The sequence below is a fragment of the Schistocerca piceifrons genome, chromosome 9 (assembly GCF_021461385.2).
Source record: "Schistocerca piceifrons isolate TAMUIC-IGC-003096 chromosome 9, iqSchPice1.1, whole genome shotgun sequence".
In the NCBI taxonomy this organism is placed as follows: Eukaryota; Metazoa; Arthropoda; class Insecta; order Orthoptera; family Acrididae; genus Schistocerca; species Schistocerca piceifrons.
Window position 1 is genome coordinate 228,019,575 of NC_060146.1, and position 22,410 is coordinate 228,041,984.

Genomic DNA, 22,410 nt, shown 5'->3' on the forward strand with positions numbered 1-22,410 from the left:
GATGTGTAAAAAGCCCCAGGCTGAGATCTTTCTAGTGGTTTGTCTTTGTCTAGAGTCATGCTGTGGTGTCTAATTATTTGCCGGGTATAAAGCTGTTATTGTGTGCCTGTCACTACACGCAAAATGGGGGTCAAGAGAAGGAAGGCTAAAACTCGTCAGCTTTGACTGTCTATGTCATATTTAACTTGTAGATGATAATTAGTTTATTTCTGAGCCAAATGGAAGAGCTAATAGTTCTCACAAAAGTTCAAGTGGAGGAATTAAAAAATTACCAGATGATCTTAAACAAATTAAACAATTCTCTGACAGTACGAACACCAAAAACACAAGGAAAGGCAGTAGCTTTTACTTTTGTAAAATTAACTAAGGAATTACAGCATGAAATAAAAAAAAAAAAAAAAAAAAACAGTGTGATTTACTCCAAGAGGAGGTTGTATTGTAAAACAGTTTAAAGAGGTAGATGGCAAAACAAAACAGAGGAACTACCCACTAGGTAGTTCGAAAGCATCAACAACCGTACCTCACACGTGCAAAATCGGGTAGTTGCTTTAGAATGAAGTAGAGAACTGATTAATGTAACAAGTAACGCAAATGCTTTGAATACTTTGGAAGAACAACTACAGGAATTTGTGGAAATAAAACTACATAAGAAAGCTGAGCATCCTTTGACAATATTGTAGCCCACGAGCAGGAATTTCTAAAGTTCAAACCAGATGGTTCTGTACTCCCAATTAAGGAACTGTTAGCCAAAGGCTGGGCAGATTCCACTCAAGTTAACTTTATTGTTAAACATGACAACATGAAGCAGTAGATTGGAGTTCTAAATGCAAAGATAGGTCTAAGACATTGATTCAATTTGAAGTGTAAGAGAAAATTTACGTATACATCCTAGAAAGTATACTCAAGTATATGACAATGGTAAAGCTAATTACAAAAAAACATATAAACTATAATGAATACTCAGAAGAGGAATTAAACTTTGAATGTTGTGTGTGTGTGTGTGTAAGGGAAGTTTGACAACTAGTGTAGATACTAAGATATTCATTATTTATAACCATTATTATAATGAAAATAGGAACATATATACAAATGTAGTACTAACACTAAAAGGACCGCACTAGTCAATCTGACAGGTGAGTGTTGTTTAATAGTTAATAAATACTGTAAGTTTTAATTGATGGGGCTTGAATTTCATGACTTTTGATATACTTTGGTGGTTCATCATTTCTGAAAAAGACAAACAACTGTTACAAAAGCTGAACGAATTATAAACATTTTTACCTTAAAGGACAGTAATCAGTCATTTCAACCAGCATGCTATTTTTTTAGGTTTCATGTATCTAAAAAGCATAATAATGGATTTTTACATCCGCTCATCTAATTTTATTTCATTGTTGTGATCTCGTTCACTCTTTCCCTTTACATTTTACATCTACATCCATACTCCTCAAGCCACCTGCCGGTGTGTGGTGGAGGGTTATTTGGTCAAACAGTGGGCGTACTTTAATTGCTGTGACCTGTCAATATGTTGTGCTCTCCAGAAGTTAAGTGCACCTCGTTATTATGGTGAATGGGTGTTGTGCTCTCCAGAAGTCAAGTGCGCCTCGTTATTATGGTGAATGGGTGTTTGCATTCAGATGAGCTTTTACAATTCCATAAAATTTGGATCTAATATTCTGGACCAGACATCTCGTCTGGTCAGTGCACTGTCCAGTACGGCTGCTGAAGATGGCCTATGCACATTTCTTTTCAACGTGCTAGACCTTGCTGAAAGCAGCGCACGGATCCTTTACAGAGAGACGACAGGAGAAAAGGTTACCTTGTGAATGTTTCTTTCCAGATTAGAATAATATCTCTTCTATTTGAATGTATAATCAAGGAACGGTCCAGTTCATACATTTACTGCCACTACTGAAATACATAAAGTATCAGTGTGAAAGACTTGCCAGATAGGAGGATGCACAAGTTGTACAAAACCAAAAATCTGCATGTGCAGTGCATGAAATTCATATGGGATCCATATGTGGAACATGTTCAGTATGGATGTGTGAAGTGTTTTGATAAAGATGATGGCTTTGACTGAAAACAATGTTAAAATTAAAGACTAAGTTAGGAACACTTATTTTCTTGTTTTCTCCAAAAAATTTCTGCTCCAAGATACTGCCCTCCAAAGATGACACAGCACATACCATTTTGAAGACGCGAATTTTGGAAAATATTTTAAAATGCTGTATCTCTGGAACAGTTCTAAGTATTTTGTTGGTTTTTTTATTTGAAAGATAATTGCTTTAAGATTAGAAAGAAATCCTCCATTTGGACTTATCTGTCAAAGTTGTGAACTTATTTTATAATTTGTGGATTTTTTTTCCAAAAATGCCAATCCATAAAATTTTGATTTCTTTTTCTGTTGATTAGTACCATATAGTTCTACATTCCCTGAAAAGGAGAGCTTCCACTTACAGGCTGAACAGGTTTTATAAACAACTGAAATTTTTGTCATACATAAAACCTGTTCTATTACCACATTATCGCATAACAGGCTCATAAAAATAAAAACCTAGCCTTATTTAACATAATTTTAGTTTTGAAAGGTGAGTAAGAGACTTATTTCAAGCATTTTAAATGGTTCCAAAATGTATGTGAGAGGTCCAAAGACTTAAATGTTTCAATTTATACGGCTTCTGCGCACTCTGTTTTGTGCTGAAACTAGCCAGTCAATGAACTAAAAATCTTCCTTTGACATAGACTTATGCCTTCTTTTTGAACCAATAGGAACTGGAGCACATACAATCTTCAAAACATTGTAAATAGGAAGTGAACACTGATGGTGTTGCTGCTGTCCTTCACATGGAAACCTATATCCAGCAGCTGGTCCATGTGGTAGCATAAAGTTCACCACAATTTCATTTAACTCATAACTGGTGTCTACAATCTCTGCAATCCACTAGTTACAGTCATTCACACATGCCACAAACATCCCTCTTCTCAGGTTGTGAATCTGAATATTATCCTGCTGTTACTGAGGTGTTGGCCGAACAAACGAAATTTCTTCTTTCTCGCTCTTTAAAGTGCACGCAGTGAGTTTGCCCATCACTTTGAGTCCAAAAATATGTCTTCTGAATTCCTTTCACAGGAGTCGTTTGTTTGGACCATTCTGCTTTTTCCTGCTCACAGAATTCTTCGATTTCCTCTCAGTACAAAAGAATGACGGCTGTGGATGTGTAAAATTTCACGAGTCTCGTAAAATCCTCCGCATTCTGAATTGCAGCTGTATTTGGTCTGGAAAGATTGTGTTTTTTTAGCATGGTGCTTCAGTAGGCCTCGTACACCATCATCACTAGGCCCCTTCCCGTGACCAGTAGCACTGTATACCCAGTCAGTTGGCACAAGCGACTTACTCAATTCAAACAGCTGGCAACGATTTTTAAAATGACTAGGAGCACCATCAGAAATAATGAAGGTCTTCTCTGCCTCTGTTTGCAGTTGAAGAGTTTTACACATTGCTAGCAAAGCACGTGCTGAGTCATGTCCTGTGTCATCACTTGTAACTGCAACACTTGTGGTCTTGTTTTGAAAGTATGTCACTCCTGTAAATATTGATACACTTGTACTTCTTGTGGGAGAATTACAGACCAGTTCTCAGAAAAATCACAGTGAAGCACTAAACATTGTTCTTCAGCCTGTACACTCCCTTTCACTTCTGCAATGTGTTGCTGTTGCAGTCTCTTCAGATGTTGGTGTGTTACTGCTTTCACTGACCATTTACCAAGTTCATCAATGAAACTGTCAAAGGCAACAGTTTTCTTAAATTAGTTTATTTTCCTCCCATGTCGCATATGTAATTTCTGCAGCGTTATCTGCTATGTCTTCCAGGCCAAGTGTCTGTAAAGACAGTCCTCCCTTTCCAGGGCAGTCACCACATTATTGCAACAAACATGTCTCTCGCTTTACGTCACAGACTACTAATGACTTCACATGCCCAACCAAGGTGTCATATGTCACGTGTTCAAGTAAGTTCTTCATCAAAGCTACCACACAAAGCTCAAATTCATGCGGTACACACATAAACAGCCATCTAGGTAAGTGTGGAACTACCCACTTAGGTCGTAATGCATAAAATTTGTATCTTTCAATATGTGAAGTTGTACAGATGCTCTTATAAATTGTGAAAGTTCAAATGGTTCAAATGGATCTTAACATCTCAGGTCATCAGTCCCCTAGACTTAAACCTAACTAACCTAAGGACATCACACACATCCATGCCCAAGGAAGGATTCAAACCTGCGACCATAGCAGCAGCACGGTTCCGGACTGAAGCGCCTAGAATCGCTCAGCCACAGTGGCCAGCTAATTGCAAAAGTTTCTTTAATACTGCGAGTCATGTACTTCTTCACTTTCACAATTTTTTGACCTTCAACTGTTACAGTTATAGTGTCTTTTTTTTTTGTTGGCACTCTGGCGAGAACAGTCCCATGTATCTTCCACATAAAATGACTGCACTATTTGAACTTTAGCTGCTTCTACAGGATGACCATTAGACTCCAAAGACTCCTTTTAGTTACCTAACATCTCTTGATTTGTCTATCATGTACTTTGATACTGATGGAATGTGGTTAAAAATTGTTTTCTTTGAAAATGTCTCTGGAATAATAGTTAAAACTTGCACCTTTTCACTGTAGGATGCACAATATTCAATAGCTGAATTGATATTTGTGAAAAATTCCTGGCAAGAGGTGCAGGAGTGCTTTGGTTCATTTTCTTCTGGAGATGGAATTTCTGCTTTGAAGAGTGTGGTCAGTTTTGCTGTAGTGTATTCATCCATAGCTTCAGCAATTTCTCTGTGCTTTCTTGATACATAGAGTTCATGACTTGACTTCACTGACCATGGTTGCTTCACAGGACTAACACCTACCTCTGTAGGTGACTGATTCAGGTTATTTAATTCTTCCTCTATTAATGCAAAATCTGCACTATGGGAGGCCTCACCTGGGCCAGATACTATCATTGTTGTTATTCTGTCAAAACATTTAGAAAACAAAAAGTCGTCACTCGAAACATCTTCACTTTGAAACAGTCTTCAAATGAGAACACTTATTCCCAACCTGAACAAAGTCTTTTTTGTTTTGTTTTTGTTTGTTTGTCTTATATATCACCCTTTTACCGATATGCACACTTCACTCTCCTGTGGCCCCAGTTAGCAGACATTTCAAACAGTCCTTTTCAAGACATTTCAAACTGTCCTTTACACAAAACCCACTGCAACTGTGTCAACTGGCAAAATCCTTACAAAAACACAGAACTCACTGGATGATCTCAGTGTTCTTAGAAGCCTCTTCAGTAAAGAAATTAGAACTGAACAAGTAAAATACAGAAACCTGCAATGAACACCCACGACAAAGAAACTGACAAGAAACTACAACAAAGTTTAACAAATATCTGCCACAATGAAGTGAATAAGAAATGACTGCAACAATGAAAGTGGATAAGAAATGACAGCAACAAATACAATAGACATAAACATTGTAACAAAGAAATTAGTAAGAAACAACTTCAGTGAAGACTTACCTTATCCTTGAAGAAAAAAAAATTTTTTTTAAATAACACCTGCCCAACTTAAAAGTGGAAGCTCTCCTTTACATAGTTACACGGTACTAATCAACAGAAAAAAAATCTAACTTTTCTGTATTGGTATTTTTGAAAAAATAAATAAATTCTGTAAACTATAAAAAAAATTCAAAAAGCGACAGTAAAAGAACTTTGAGCGATATGTCCAAACGGAGGATCCATTGTAATCATAAAGCAATTATCTTTCAAATAAAAAACTAACAAAAATCTAGAACTGTTACAGAGATACAGCATTTTAAAATTTTTTCCAAAGTCACAACTTCAAAATGGAGTTCGCAATGTCATCTTTGGAGGCCCATATCTCAGAGCAGGAATTTTTTTGGAGAAAACAAAAAGTGTGTGTTTCTTACTTACTCCTGAATTTTAACAGATGCTAAATTCAATAACATCTGAGACTATGAAGGTAACCTTGCCTGAAGTGATACAGATTATGCCGTTATTTTCTCGTAATTGCCACAGCAGTTTACGTCAATTTTTCTTTGTATTTCCTAATAAATGTATGTTCACAGACTGTTTGGGGCTTTAATGGAGAACCAGTCATAGTGATAAAAATGGTATTTTATCATTGTATGTTTTTTGGATTTTTAAGTTGAGTAACATGGTTTAGTTTTGTGAATACTGTATTTACACTGTATTCTTTACTTCGATTTTTTAGTTAATTATAGTTTCTATAGAAAACTTCAAGTATAACTCATCAATACAGTGAGAAAAATACTTTAGCAACATTTAAAGACACCACACTGAAGTAAATTAACATATTACACTACTACACTACATGGGGGAGGGGGGGATAAATGTCACCGGTCAAACTGACTGATAGCAGTCATTCCAGGTAGTTTGCTAATGCTGGTCCTATTAGTGTTAAGCTATGAATGCATCTTATGTAACAGACTGTCAATTGTCGAAGGGAGGAAGTTCGTTAATAGTTGAACCTGTGCTATTTCAAGCATCCTACTTTATGTAGACGAACAGTATTTACTAAGAACAAGGGTACTAATCAACACAAATATGAAACTTAAAAGATTTAAGATGTATCTATTTTCATGATACTGGAGGTGGCTATCACATATATTAGGATGATATTGTGGGTACACTGTGCCTCGCACCACCAGTCAAAGAGATGGAAAACAGACTCATTTATTTTAGTTGTACAATTATATTTGCCTGAATGACTTACCTGAGGCATTACTGGTTCATAATTAAAAACAATTTGACTGAAAAGTTTAAGTTTTTTTGTAAGGCACTAAGGACTTGCTGCTTATTAAACCTTGTATTCACTTTAAAGAAACTGAACATTAAACAAATATAATAAGTTTTGAGTATTTATGTTAGTGATGTGTAAGGCACTTTTTACGCGGGCTTTCAGCACTGCTAGGAGAGATATACCTTGAACAGAATAAAGCAGAGGCAGTTCAGATGGCACGAGTTCAGCCAAGGTTACAGATTGGGAATGGTACTAAATGCAAGTCATCATCTAACTAGGTGTCCAACAGAGATCAGCAGCCTCCAACAGCAAAGATTAGTAGGCCCCCCGATAACAAAGGGAGGGAGTAACACTCAGCACAGAGCACTGTGGGACACCATTCTCTTGGACAGGTGTGGAGTCCAGTGGCATACCAGCTACAACCCAAAAACTGACAAAAATTGGTAGGGCGCCTTGCAAGCCCCAGTCATGAAGGGTAAATAGAATGTGAGGGTGCCAAGCCATGTTGTATGCCTTAATTACGTCAAAAAGGACTGCAATGAAGCATCGGCATTTAGAAAAGGTCTGTAGGATCACCATTTCCAAACTAATCAGATTATTTGAAACTGGCCAGACCTTCAGAAATCAGAACTAGCCTGATAAGAAGAAACTGAACCGATACAGGCACAAATGGCCCCCTAATTCAAGAACTCAGCATAATCATCTGGCTACCATCCGTTCACGCAGTTTGCAGTTTGATGAGGGTAATCGGCCAGTAGTTGTTTATGGATGTTGATTTCTGCCCGATTTAAGGATGGGGTTGACAAGACCGTCTCACCATTACAAAGAGAAAATACATTCTAGTCAAATACAGTTGAAGACCCTCAGTAGAAGAGTCTTTGAGTGCCATTCAGATGTTGGATTATCTGCTAATGAATTGAATCAGTCCTAGAGCTGCATTGCATAATGAGTCAAGAACCTAAAGCAGTTACCATTCAGTGTAAGATTCATTATATAACTCCGCACGAGTGTTGTCGGGCAGGGAATGAGGGTGGTACGGACAGGTAGATGTCTTTAACTTGCCGGTTATGCGTTCGAAAGGTGTTCGGACAGGGACTGACATGTCAGTACAAATATCACCACGAAGGAAGAGAGAGAGAACAGTTGTTGATCTTTGGTGACCCATAAGTCTACAATGCTTGGTCCACACCTGGGACGAATAAGTATATTGTCTCAAGGAAAAGACATAGCACTCCCAGCATTCTCTCTTCCTGCATTTAATTAGACGGCAAACCTTAGGGTTAGGGAGGAGGGTAGTCTGTGAAGGATGTCGCTTGAGATGTTGCAGGGCCCTTAAACGATTCTAACAGCTACTGCAGTGTCTTTGATCGACCACAGCTCCAGCTGGTGGTGGAGGGGGGCCTGTAAGAAAAGGTAACAACAGCTTCTGTGGTGCTAGCGACCGTGTCTGAGAAGTCTCCCACAACTTTGTTGATGCAATCTGAGGCTGGGCAAAGGTGACAGTAAAGGTATACAACTGCCAGTTGGCTTTTCGAAGAGCCCAATATGGTAATCGGTCCACCTGGCAGTGAGAAGGAAATCACAAGATCACCAATAAGTGGCCACTGTCACGATCATCGTGCAGCAGGTACAATTATTTTCATTGAAGAGAGAGAGATCGAGATCTGAAAGATGCTGATCAATCAGACAGCCCTTACCACACGAATTGGTACCTCTCCACAGGGGCAGCATGCATCGGGACAGTGTTACAGCAGGCACCCAGTGAAAATACCAACTGTACCCTCAAGAGCCTCGATGCATATTATTATAACGAATATTTACAAAAAATTTTAATGACGTATGTATAAAAGACTGAATTCTTGTGTAGTACACTGAGGTAACAGAATTCATGCGACAGCGATGCACACGTATACAAATGGTGTTAATATCACATACACAAGGTATAAAAGGGCAGTGAATTGGCGGGGCTATCATTTGTACTCAGGTGATTCAGCTGAAAAGGTGTCCAACCTGTTCATGGGTGCGTGACGGGAATTGGCAAGACTTTGAACACAAATGGTAGTTGGAGCTAGAAACGTGGGGCATTCCATATAGGGAATCGTTAGGGAATTCAGCATTCTGCAAACCAGAGTGTCACGAGTGAGCCAAGAATACTGTGGACAACGCCGTGGCCGACAGCCTTAACTCAACTAAGGAGAGCAGCTGTATTTGTGTAGAATCGTCGGTGCTATCTGACATGCAACAGTGCATGAAATAACTGCACAAATCAGTATAGGATGTACAGCAAACGTACCTGTTAGGACAGTGCAGCAAAATTTGGCATTAATGGGCTATAGCAGCAGATGACTGACAAGTGCCTCTGCTAACATCACCTGCGGGGCATCTCCTGGGCTCGTGAGCAAATTGGTAGGATCCTAGACATCTGGAAAACTGACCTGGTGAGATAAGTCACAATTTCAATAGGCAAGAGCTGACTAGGTTTCTAGTGTGGCAAGGCCCCTATAAAGCTGTGGATGCAAGTTGTCAACAAGGTGCTGTGCAAGCTAGTCATAGCTCCATAATGCATAATGATCTGATCGGTGTTTACATGGAATGAATTGTGTCCTCTTGTCCAACTGAACTGATCGTTGATTGGAAATGGTTAAGTATGGCTACTTGGAGACCATTTGCAGCCATTAATGACTTCAGTTCCCGAACAACGATGTCGTACCTCTCTGCCACAATTTTCCGCAACTGAATTGAAGAACAATTGGAGTAAATTGTTTGGCCACTCAGATTGCCCATCATGAAACCCATCAGATATTAATGGGAGATAATTGAGATGTCAGCCCGTGCACAAAATCAGTGACACTTTCACAGTTACGAATGGCTACGGAGGCAGCATAGCTCAATACGTGTGTAGGTGACTTCCGATGACTGCAATACGCCATGCAAAAGGTGGTATGACACGATATTAGGAGGTATCCCACGATATTTCATCTCCGTGTACATTCTTGTTGAGGCTACCAATCATAGACATGATCTGATAATGTGCATTGCTTTGACTGCAATAAAATCAATCTTGTTGTTGTTGTGGTCTTCAGTCCTGAGACTGGTTTGATGCAGCTCTCCATGCTATTCTATCCTGTGCAAGCTTCTTCATCCCCCAGTACCTACCACAACCTACATCCTTCTGAATCTGCTTAGTGTATTCTTCTCTTGGTCTCCCTCTCCGATTTTTACCCTCCACGCTGCCCTCCAATACTAAATTGGTGATCCCTTGATGCCTCAGAACATGTCCTACCAACCGCTCCCTTCTTCTGGTCAAGTTGTGCCACAAACTTCTCTTCTCTCCAATCCTATTCAATACTTCCTCATTAGTTATGTGAGCTACCCATCTAATCTTCAGCATTCTTCTGTAGCACCACATTTTGAAAGCTTCTATTCTCTTCTTGTCCAAACTATTTATCGTTCATGTTTCACTTCCATACATGGCTACACTCCATACGAATACTTTCAGAAATGACTTCCTGACACTTAAATCAATACTGGATGTTAACAAATTTCTCTTCTTCAGAAACGCTTTCCTTGCCATTGCCAGCCTACATTTTATATCCTCTCTACTTCGACCATCATCAGTTATTTTGCTCCCCAAATAGCAAAACTCCTTTACTACTTTAAGTGCCTCATTTCGTAATCTAATTCCCTCAGCATCACCCGACTTAATTAGACTACATTCCATTATCCTTGTTTTGCTTTTGTTGATGTTCATCTTATATCCTCCTTTCAAGGTACTGTCCATTCCATTCAACTGCTCTTCCAAGTCCTTGGCTGTCTCTGACAGAATTACAATGTCATCGGCGAACCTCAAAGTTTTTATTTCTTCTCCATGAATTTTAATACCTACTCCGAATTTTTCTTTTGTTTCCTTTACTGCTTGCTCAATATACAGATTGAACAACATCGGGGAGAGGCTACAACCCTGTCTCACTCCCTTCCCAACCACTGCTTCCCTTTCATGTCCCTCGACTCTTATAACTGCCATGTGGTTTCTGTACAAATTGTAAATAGCCTTTCGCTCCCTGTATTTTACCCCTGCCACCTTTAGAATTTGAAAGAGAGTATTCCAGTCAACATTGTCAAAAGCTTTCTCTAAGTCTACAAATGCTAGAAATGTAGGTTTGCCTTTCCTTAATCTTTCTTCTAAGATAAATCGTAAGGTCAGTATTGCCTCACGTGTTCCAGTGTTTCTACGGAATCCAAACTGATCTTCCCCGAGGTTGGCTTCTACTAGTTTTTCCATTCGTCTGTAAAGAATTCGTGTTAGTATTTTGCAGCTGTGACTTATTAAGCTGATAGTTCGGTAATTTTCACATCTGTCAACACCTGCTTTCTTTGGGATTGGAATTATTATATTCTTCTTGAAGTCTGAGGGTATTTCGCCTGTGGTGCTCTTATATACCAATAATTTCATACTCAACACCTATAAGCAGTTCACTAACTTTATTTGTAATATCTCTTATATTTTGATGAAATATGCTAATTCCTTCTCTACTTGGAAACATTACATCCTCTGAAGGTGAGCCCTTAGTTAGAGGGACTTCCTTTAAGCAGGTATACATATCAGCTGACTTCAGTCTAAAAAAGGTGCAGCTCCAACACCAACTACTACAGGAATTTTTCCGCGAGTGATTGCACTGCATTCCCCCCCAATGAAAATACTTTGAACAAATTCCACACTGTAACCCACTACTCACAAACCTACACAGAGCCCACACTACTTACTCATGGTAAAATTTTACAGCTACTGGGGGAAAAAACTAAACATCTACATATATACTCCACTAGCCACCAGACACTGTGTGGCAGAGGGCACAATTCGCGGAAAAGTCATATCCCCCCCCCCCGTTCCACTTGCGGATCGCACAAGGGAAAAATGGCTGGCTGAATGCCTCAGTACGAGCTCTAATTTCCCTATCTTTGAATGGTGATCATTGCACGATTTGAAAGTTGGTGGTAATAATATACGCTCTAAATCCTCGGCGAAGATCGGATTTCGAAATTTAGTGAGCAGCCCCTTCCGTTTGGCACGTCGTCTATCTCCAAGTGTGCCCCACTTCAACCTTTCTATGAAATTTGTAATGCTCTTGCGATGGCTAAAATAATCTTTGGACTTTCTCAATCGCTTGAATCACACCCAACTGGTAAGGGTCCCATACAGGCAAACAATACTATCAAGACTGGATGAACTAAAGTATTGTAAGCAATTTCCTTTGTTGAAGGACTGCATCGCTTCAGGATTCTACCAATAAACCACAATCTAGAGTTCACCTTGCCCGTTTCTTGTGTAATCTGATCATTCCATTTGAGATCATTTCAAATAATCACACCCAGATACTTGACGGATGTTACTGCTTTCGAAGACTGGGCATTTATTTTGTAGTCTTACATTAACCAAATGCATTAGGGGGCTTATTTGGAGCAAGGAGGTGCCACAGAAATCCAAGGGAATTATATACCGAACCTACTTTGTCCCCATATTGACATACGGAAGTGAGACATGGGTAATGCACAAAAGCGACAAAAGTAGAATACAGGCTAGTGAAATGAAGTTCCAGAGGAGCAGGTTGGGTGTAAAAAGACGAGACAGATTGCGAAATTTGTATGTGAGGGAAAGACTAAAGGAGGAACCAGTACAGGACAGGATAGAAAAATCAAGACTGCAGTGGTATGGACACATGAAGAGAATGGATGAGGGAAGAATTCCAAAGAGGATGTTTGATCTGCAACTGGAGGGGAAGAGGCCCAGAGGAAGACCAAGAGATAGATGGGTGAAGGGAGTGAAGGAATGTGTGATGAGAAGAGGAGAGAACTGGACGAAGGTGGAAGAGGGGGAATGGTGGAAAGACAGAGCACGATGGAGAGGCTTGTGTTCCCGACAGACCCAGCCAGTGGCTGGAAACTGTCCAAGATGACATTAACCCTGTGTTGCATGAATTTCACTGCAGTGGACAACTTTTAATGGTCAATTCTCTGTTGTTTTCAATCAGTCATGAGGTTGAAAATGCATGCAGGACACAACACTAGTAGGTAGTGCCCACTGCAGTGAACTGTGTGCATTTGCAGCCTCAGGACTCATTGAAAATGCCAAAGAAACGACCATTAACAGCTGTCCACTGTAGTGGACACTATGCACCACAGGGTTAATGGGGATTTTTGCAGTTATACGCAGTACGTTACAATTACTAATAGTGAGAGATAACTGCCAGTCATTACACCAAGCATTTATTTTTTGCAAATCCTTATTGATTTGTACACAACTTTCATGTGATACTACTTTCCTGTAGACTACAGCATCATCGGCTAACAGTCTAATGCCACTGTCAATACCATCAAGCAGATCGTTTATGTAAATCGTACAAAGCAGCTGACCTATTGTGCTGCCCTGGGGCACATGTGATGTTACACTTGTTTCTGTTGAAGTCACCCCATTCAGGACGACATACTGCTCTCGGTCGGTTAGAAAACTTTCTATCCGACCGATATGTCATCAGATAGACCGTAAGCATACATTTTTTGGAGCGAGCAACAGTGCGGAACTGCCCTTCGAAAGTTGAGAAATATGGCATCAACCTGGGAGACAGTATCTAGAGCCTGTTGTATATCATGCACAAAGAGGGCCAGCTGTGTCTCACATGACTGCTGTTTCCTAAAACAGTGCTGTTTTCTGCAAATGAGCTTCTCAGAGTCTAGAAAGGTCAGTATGTCTGAACACAAAATATGTTCCACGAATCTACAACAAATCGATGTCAGTGAAACTGGCTGGTAATTATGTGCATCCGATTTTCTACCCTTTTTATAGATTGCTATGACCTGGGCCTTCTTCCAGTCCTGTGGAACTTTCCGCTGTGCCAATGATCTACGTCTACGTTACCAAAGTTCAGTTACACTAGTAGAACTATTTATGGAACTAACAATAGCAATCACTAAATTCACTGTTGACAAAGAAAGCAACTACACGTATTAATACTACTTATCGGGTTTCAAGCCACAACAATTTGAATCAAATTCTTGAGCTTTCAATGGCTAGCTCCACTGTTGTCATCAAGAGTAAAACTACTGACTACCAGGGTTAGCATTATTCCCCACTTATATACCAATGATTATGGCCACTGGCACCAATTAGAGTGGGCCGAAACAATGCATCCGCAGAAGGTGTCTGCTGCAGTTGAGAATTTCTTCATCGAGCACTTTGAGGAGCAGGCTCTGACCCCTGGTGTTGCGTCCATCTCGCTCCTTAGGCATGTTGACGACACCTTCCTCATCTGGACTCACGGTGAGAATACACTGTAGCAGTTCGTGGATCACATGAACGGTGTCCATCCCAACATTAAATTTACCATCGAGATGGAGAAGGATGGCAAGCTAGCGTTCTTGGAGGTTTTAGTTGGGCAGAAGGTAGGAGGCTGCCTTGGTCATTCAGTGCACAGGAAACTGATGCACACTGATAGATATTTGAACACCAGTAGTTTTCACCACCCTGTACAAAACGAAGTGGTCCTCAACATGTTAATACAGAGAGACAAGGTTATTTCTGACGACGACCACCTACAGCCTTAATTGCAGCATTTGAGCTGTGTGTTCAGGTAGAATGGCTACCGCAAAAGAGACATTACAAATGCCCTCCTAAAGATGACATAGCTGTTCATGTGCCTGGTATGTATGGTGTCCCTTCTTGCGAGTGCGGCCGCATCTATCTAGTGGGGACAATTCGCAGAGCTGGGGGGCGTTGTACGGAACACAAGAGAAATATTACGCAAAGGCAGCTCAACAAATCAGCCACAGCTGAGCACTGCCTTGAAAATGGACACAAAATACAGCTTGAGAACACGAGAGTCTTGGCTCATGTGTCAACATACTGGGACTCCTTTACAAAGGAGGTGGCTGAAATTAGAATGAACAGCAACAATTTCAACAGAGACAAGGTCTATTCACTGAGTATGTTGAAAGGAATCAACAACGGAAAACACACACACACACACACACACACACACACACACACACACACACACACACACACACTGTTTTGGCCCTCTCTGATTGGTGCCAGCAGCCATAAATGTAGGTATGTAAGTGAGAAATAACGCCAGTACTGGCAGTCAGTAGTTTTACTTTAGTGATGATGGTGGAACTAGCGCAAGAATTTGATTTGAATTGACGCGGCTTGAAAACCAAGAAGATTTTATTCAGTCATGGTTTCAAAAGGCTCTGAGGACACAGGCAACTAAAACACCCAGAAAGAATTATATGTTCAGTCAACTAGATAAAAAAAAAGTCAGAAGTGCCGTATCTCAATGTTCATGAGGATCTTTTAACTTTCAACACAGGGCAGGAGCATGTAGAGGATCTCTGGCTGAAGTTTAATAGAATAGTTGACCATGCACTGGATAGATATATACCCAGTAGAACAGTTCATAATGATATGGAATTTCCACGGTATGCTATCCCCGTAAAGAAACTTCTAAGGAAACGGAGATTACTACAGAATAGGTGTAAAACAAAGTGTAGGGCTATAGATAGAGGGATGCTAAATGAAATGCACTAGCTGTCAACAGAGCAATGTATGAAGCCTTCAATGACTACTGTAGCAGAATATTGTCAAGTGATCTTTCACAGAACCGAAAGAAATTCTGGTTGTATGTAAACACTGTTAGTGGCACCGAAGTTAGAGCCCAGTCCTTAGCAAATGAAACAGGAACTGAAATTGAGTGTAGCAAAGCGAAAGGTGAAATGCTTAACTCCACTTTCAAATGTCCCTTTAGAAAGGAAAACCCAGGAGAATTGTCCCAATTTAATCCTCGTACCACTGAAAAGATGAATGAAATAAGTATTAGTATCAATGGTGTTGAGAAACAGATAAAGCTGTTGAAATTGAACAAAGCTCCAGGCCCAAACAGAATCCCTGTCAGATTCTATACTGAATTTACAGCCGAGTTAGCTCCTCTTCTAACTGTATCCATCATAGATCCCTCGAACAAAAAACCGTGCCCAGTGCACGGAGAAACGCACAGGTCACATGCATCTACAAGAAGGGCACTAAAAGCGATTCACAAAATTACCATCCAATATCCTCGATGTCAATTCGTTGTAAAATCTTAGAACATATTCTCAGCTCCAACAAAACGAGGCGTCTTTAACACAATGACCTCCTCAATGCCAACCGGCACAGGTTTTGAAAATACTGATTGTGTGAAATCTAACTCAGACTTTCCTCATACGACATACTGAAAGCGCTGGATCATGACAACCAGGTACACGGAATGTTTCTTCACTTCTGAGAAGCATTTGACTTAGTACTGGACCTACACTTATTGTCAAAAGTACGATCATATGAGGTATCAAGTGAAATTTGTGACTGGATTGAGGATTTTCTGGTAGGGAGGGCACAGCATGTTATCTTGTATGGAAAGTCATCGTCAGATGTAGAAGTAACACTGGCTGTGCCCGAGGGAAGTGTGTTGGGACCCTGGCTGGCTGTTCATATTGTATATTAACTACCTTGCACATATTAGTAATAGCAAAATCAGGCTTTTTGCAGAGCATGCAGTTATCTATGATGAAGTGATACCTGAAAGAAGCTGGATAAACATTCAGTCAGATCTTGATAAGACTTCAGTGTGGTGCAGAGATTGGCAACTGAATCTAAATGTAAAATTTTCCTCTTAAAAAAAAAAAAAAGACCCCACAGGCTTAGTGTCCTATGACTACAATATCAATGAGTCACTGTTGGAATTGTCCAACCCATACAAATATCTCGGTGTAACACTCTGTAGGGATATGAAATGGACTGATCACATGGGTTCAGTTGTGGGTAAAGCAGGTTGTAGACTTCTGTTTATTGGTAGAGTACTGGAGAAGCACAGTCAGTCTACAAAGGAGAATGCTTAAAAATCACTAGTGCGACTGGTTCTACAATACTGCTGAAATGTGTGGGACCCATACCAGATAGGACTAACAGGGGATATTGAACATATACAGAGAAGGGCAGCATGAATGGCCACATGCTTGTTCTGCTCTCTCTCTCTCTCTCTCTCTCTTTCTTTTTAGGCTTCGAGTGTTCGCCCACTGCTCCAGAAGAAAATTCAAAGCAAGTGAGTTAGATACTGAAATATTAATGGAAATGTGTTGTGGTTTTCAGCTCAGAGACTGGTTTGATGCAGCTCTCCATGCTATTCTATTCTGTGCAAGCTTCTTCATCTCTGAGTAACTACTGCAACCTACATCCTTCTGAATCTGCTTAGTGTATTCATCCCTTGGTATTCCTCTAAGTTTTACCTTCCACGCTTTCCTCCACTGCTAAATTGGTGATCCCTTCTTCTAGTCAAGGTGTGCCACAAATTCCTCTTTTCCCAAATCCTATTCAGTACCTCCTCATTAGTTATGTGATCTACCCATCTAATCTTCAGCATTCTCCTGTAGCACCACATTTCGAAAGCTTCTATTTTCTTCTTGTCAAAACTATTTAGCGTCCATGTTTCATGTCCATACATGGCTACACTCCACACAAGTACTTTCAGGAAAGACTTTGACACTGAAATCTATACTCGATGTTAACAAATTTCTCTTCTTCATATATGCTTTCCTTGCCATTGGCAATACGAAGTGACCGACTCTTGTATATCTGATAGTGAAAGTCGAGTTTTGACAATGAAATACATACAAGTTCTAAACCATTTTATTTTCAATGATGAACCAGTATAGTTGTCGGTAACTTAACGTGATTCTCCATATCAAGAGCAAGTGTTGGAAACAACAGCTGATAATGCAGTTACATGGGAGCAGTTTCTGATTTACAAAGGTTGAAAAGACTGTTGTGACAATACACATCCTAGTGCTGAAGGGGGCAAAGAATCACCAACAGAAATCTTTCGTACAGTATTCCCTCCAGAGTTGTTACTTACAATAATATATGAAACAAATCTAAATGCAATTCAAAAGATAGGTGGCTCAACAAATTTTGTGCATACAAATGAAGATGAAATATGTAGATTTCTTGCAATATTTATTTACTTATTTTATTTATCCATCTGTAGACAATAAATACAATATGGATATTGTCCAAATATATGTCAGCTTACAGGAAACCATTTCCAGGAAATGGAACTTACAAATATGTGAATACAAGAATACAAACAAAATTCAATACATTTTAACACAGAATGATAAGATGATACAATACAAAGGAACCACTTTATATACATATATACTTATGGTATATTAATTGCAGTCTTTTTTCCATAGGGCTTTACTTTTGTCCCCCCTAGACAGCAAATCCTTATAAACACTACAGTGATAAAGAAGAGATTTTACATCACACAACAGCTGTCTGTAAGGTACATAAATGTAATGGGAAGTTCAGGGGCAAAGACATTATTTCTCCATTTTGCCTTAATACAAATATCTGGAAATGTTTATTGTTCTACTAACGGGCACAAAGAGATCACCCAGTATAAACATCACTGGTCTTCTGATCCTGTGAAGTGAGTTACTTACATTTATTCAGTGTTCTCCTGAAATATATTTTCTTGGTTGCTGGGCAACAATGTAAATGACAATGAGCAGCAGCCCAAGAAACGAGAAGGTGGCTATGGTAAATTATACACTCCTTTCTATCACTCTTATCAATCAACAGAGAACCAGTGTGTGATTGAATATCAGATACATTGGCTGTTCCAGTGTGAAGCAATATTTACCCCAGAGGCCAACAAATAGGGGTTATAAAATATTGTTGCAAGCAAATGGAAACAGCTGCATATTACAGTAAGATGAGGTTAGATTAGATGTACTTCTCATTCCAATTGATTCATAGTCAGGAGACCCTCTGGGATGTGGAACAGGTAAGATACTTACTATAAAGCCGCAGGAAACACTACAAAATAAATAAAGGTGCTAGAGTCAAAATTACGACAAAGCCTTCATCGATTGAACCACAAGGCATTTCTCAATAATTATTTTACTTCGTTACCTCTGTTCACTGAGGGTGAGTTGGGATGTCTTTAGATTTCAGCAGTGAGAAGATGGTGGACAGAGGAGACTTCCAATTTGTCTGTTCTGAAGAAGAAATTGTTTCTATGTTATGAAAGGTTTAAAAAAAGCAACTTTTTTTCTCCAATTGACAAAACATAAAGGACGCGTCAACATCCACAAGAAAAAAAATGACAGCACAGGAGCTGGGATATGGTGCCTACAACCTGTAAAAGATTACAATCCTCATATGGGATACCTGCATGGATATAATAAAATCCCTACATGAAACTGGCAAAAAAGTAAAAAGTGGTGGCATCATATGCTGCGACTGTTGTGAACTAGTAGCCTTTTTCACAGAAAGATGTGAACAGGGGGTCGCCAGAAGTGTCCGATCCCACGCGTCGGCTTTGACCCGTGACGTAAGGGTGTTGTCGTGTGTGACGTCATGACGGCGCGGAGTTTGGTTTGAGTGTGGCTGTCTCCAGTTCTGTTTTATCTTATTTTATTTACTTTTCTGATCTGTTCGTTCTATCTCGTGAGATTTTTTTAAAATTTAAAAACACTTATTACTTATTTTAATTATCTGTTTCCTCCAATTTCTGTTTTAGTTTATTATATTTATTTTTCTGATCTGTTCGTTCTATACCGTGAGATTTTTTTTTTTTTTTTTTTTTTTTTTAAAGACAAACACTAATCAGCTACTGAAGCATCTTTATATTCTATGGGTTGCAGGGGTTACGACCCCTGGGGAGGTGGGTGGGTATTCATGCATGGCTGTCTTCACTTACACGTTGTAGCTACGCAAGGCGTCTAAATTTGTTTATATTTAGTTTGCCCCCCACCCAAAACACCCCATTTCCTGCGCTTGTCCCGTTAGTGTCATTAGGCTTCTTGTGGAAAGTGTGTGTGTGTGTTTTTGTTTCCGCCATATTTGTGACGTCATGGGTCAAAGCAGACGGGTGGGATCGGACGCTTCCATATTTCCTGAACAGGGTACATCCATGTCATTCCTAGTGTGTCACCTCGTAATCACTGCACGTCTTTCGAGAGCTACAAAGTCAACCCCAAATGGTGTAAAGATACTGCCAATGGAACAGAACTCATTCAAACCCAACATAGCACATGGGAAAAGTTTCAATAACCTTAGATGTGTACTTTGTAACAAAGCAGCTAATACCAGTCGTACTAAGTGGAGTTGTGAAGTGTGTGATGTAGGCATGTATGTTAATAATGTGAAGAACTATCCTGCATTGTACTGCGAACAGATTGACTGCCATATCTGAGAACTGTTCATTCTGGACTAGTGATTTTACAGCGAAACCACGTGCAGTAAAAAAAATGCAAGAGTAATCCTCTCATTCTTATTAGTGTAATTATTTTATATTTTTTCCCAAAATATATTTTGCTTTCTTGGGCCACAAAGGCTTCAATATTAAATGTATTAAGATATGCTTCTGTAGCACTGTGTGTATAAATAATCTGAAAATTGTGAACATTTTGACTACATTCATACAATGCAGATTGCCTACAGGTGGATGAATGAAGTAATTAATTTATTAATTAATCAGTCCATAAGAACACAGTAACTCACGGTGCAGCAAGTTTATATCCTCACTGTCTAGTTCTTTGTTCCACGGCTGGCCACTAGTATTAGCTGCTGCAGTTTGATTTACAAAATTTGACATTCCTGGAACTAACAACACAGTTTAAGTGCTAAAACTAAGTAAAGACTATTTCTATAAATTAGAAACTACATAACAGTAAAGTATTTAAAAGAATGTCAAGATCTTTACACTCTTCATGACTCAATGAATGAAGGCTAAAATGCAGTTTGTATGCTGAAATTGGTTCTCAATTAACCCTTTACTGGACGTGTGGGGTCATTTTTGTCTACGTGCATGATCCAGTTTGTCACATCCTAATACGCACCACCTGCCGTTGTTTACATTTTCAGTACCTTCCCATCTTCACTGCAGTATGCCATTAGAGTGTTTCAGTCAATCTGCCAGTTACTATCTAGTTGTTGTGAGCCTTGCAAGACCTTTCTGACTCCACACACCTGGGAATGTGTCAGTTGGTACGGAGGTGAGTTGCTTTTAGAATTTTAATTCGCTATACATACTGGAGTAAATGATATAATTCTTACTGAGATACAATGAAGTACGTACTATATACATTCGTTTCAACCTTTTATATATATTTCGTTGCACTGACGACCTTTAAGATGCGTCATTATCATTTTTTCCCATGTACCATTTCCAGTCACCATATTTTCAGATGGCTGCATTCTGCACAACCAAAGAACTATGGGAGGAAGTTCGTTGGCGCGAGAGGGACGAAACAGATGAGAACTACGCGGAGGAGAGATCTTACTTCTGACACAGAACAAGAAGGAATTGAATCCAAAACAGGCTGCCTGGAGGATAGAATTTTTTTGTATCCAAAGAGAAACCTGTAAAATGGTAAAAAGGAAATACCAACCAGAACCCTCGTAACCCAGAAACATAACACCATAACCATAACCCAATTCACTGGAAGAAAGATGTACTCCAGGTGTGTAGTGTCTGTCATCGATTCATTTTCTATTTCATTTGATGAAAATATAGTGACCTCAGTAGTAAATTGCACCAATATATACACAGTATCAGTAAAAAATAAATATTCGAGAGAGTGGGATGCCAAATATAAGGCAAGAGAAGAAATAAACTGTTTTCAGACTACTCTATTTGGCTTTGCTTCGCAAAGCCACTCAAGTGGTTGGTTGGTTTATGGGGGGGATTTGAAGGTACCAGACAACAAAAGGCCATGGCCCCTTCTAATCATTTAAATTATGACAATTTATAAGAAGACATTCTTTCTTAGAATCATCAGATTTGATGACATCACACCCATGAAACAAGAAGAGAACTAAGTTAGCACCTGTAAGGGACTTTCTCACTGCTATAAATAATAATGGTAAAAATGCATTCAGCCCAAGTGAATACTGTACAACTGACAAAGAGCTTATACCTTTCAGGGGGGAAATGTCCATTTACACAATATTTGCTGCAAAAACCTGAAAGATATGGAATAAAGGTTTTTCACACCAGTAGACACCGCAATGAATTATTTAGTCATCTTTGATATATATATGGAGGCACACAACTGGACAAGAGAACACTGTATTATCAAGTTATCAACTAGCCTAGTTCAGCTTCTCCTTATGAAAAGGTAACGGTTGTGGGCACTTTATGAAAAGCGTGAAATTTCACCAGAATTTCAGCCTAGTATGCATAAAACAATGTATAGCAGTGTCTTTGGATTTACTAAAGATATGACTTTAGTATCATATGTTACTGTCAAAAATAACAAGTGGCCTAATTTTATTATTAATAGTGCATCACAATGCAGCCATTAACTTATCAACTGGTGCGTACGCAACGGCCGAAATACTAACCTTTTACCACGGTACCAAAGGTGGGGTCGATACATGCAATCAGTTCAGTACAAATTTTAATATTGTTAGATGAACAAGAAGTTGGCCACTATCTATATTTTTCAATTTTCTAAATGTAATAGGTATAAATGAACATTTG

General features: G+C 39.4%; 1 protein-coding gene across 4 annotated transcripts in view; it reads right to left on the reverse strand.

Annotated features, from left to right (window-relative positions):
• The window catches only part of LOC124716661 (protein lin-52 homolog), a 41,279-nt gene that overhangs the window by 17,694 nt on the left and 1,175 nt on the right, over positions 1–22,410 (reverse strand). For 2 of the 4 annotated variants that reach the window (XM_047243198.1, XM_047243200.1), the window contains exon 3: positions 20,427–20,522. In XM_047243198.1, the coding sequence (XP_047099154.1) occupies positions 20,427–20,522 (96 nt within the window). Of the gene's footprint in view, positions 1–20,426; positions 20,529–22,410 lie in introns of all 4 variants that reach the window. The other 2 variants (XM_047243197.1, XM_047243199.1) reach the window with 1 other exon arrangement.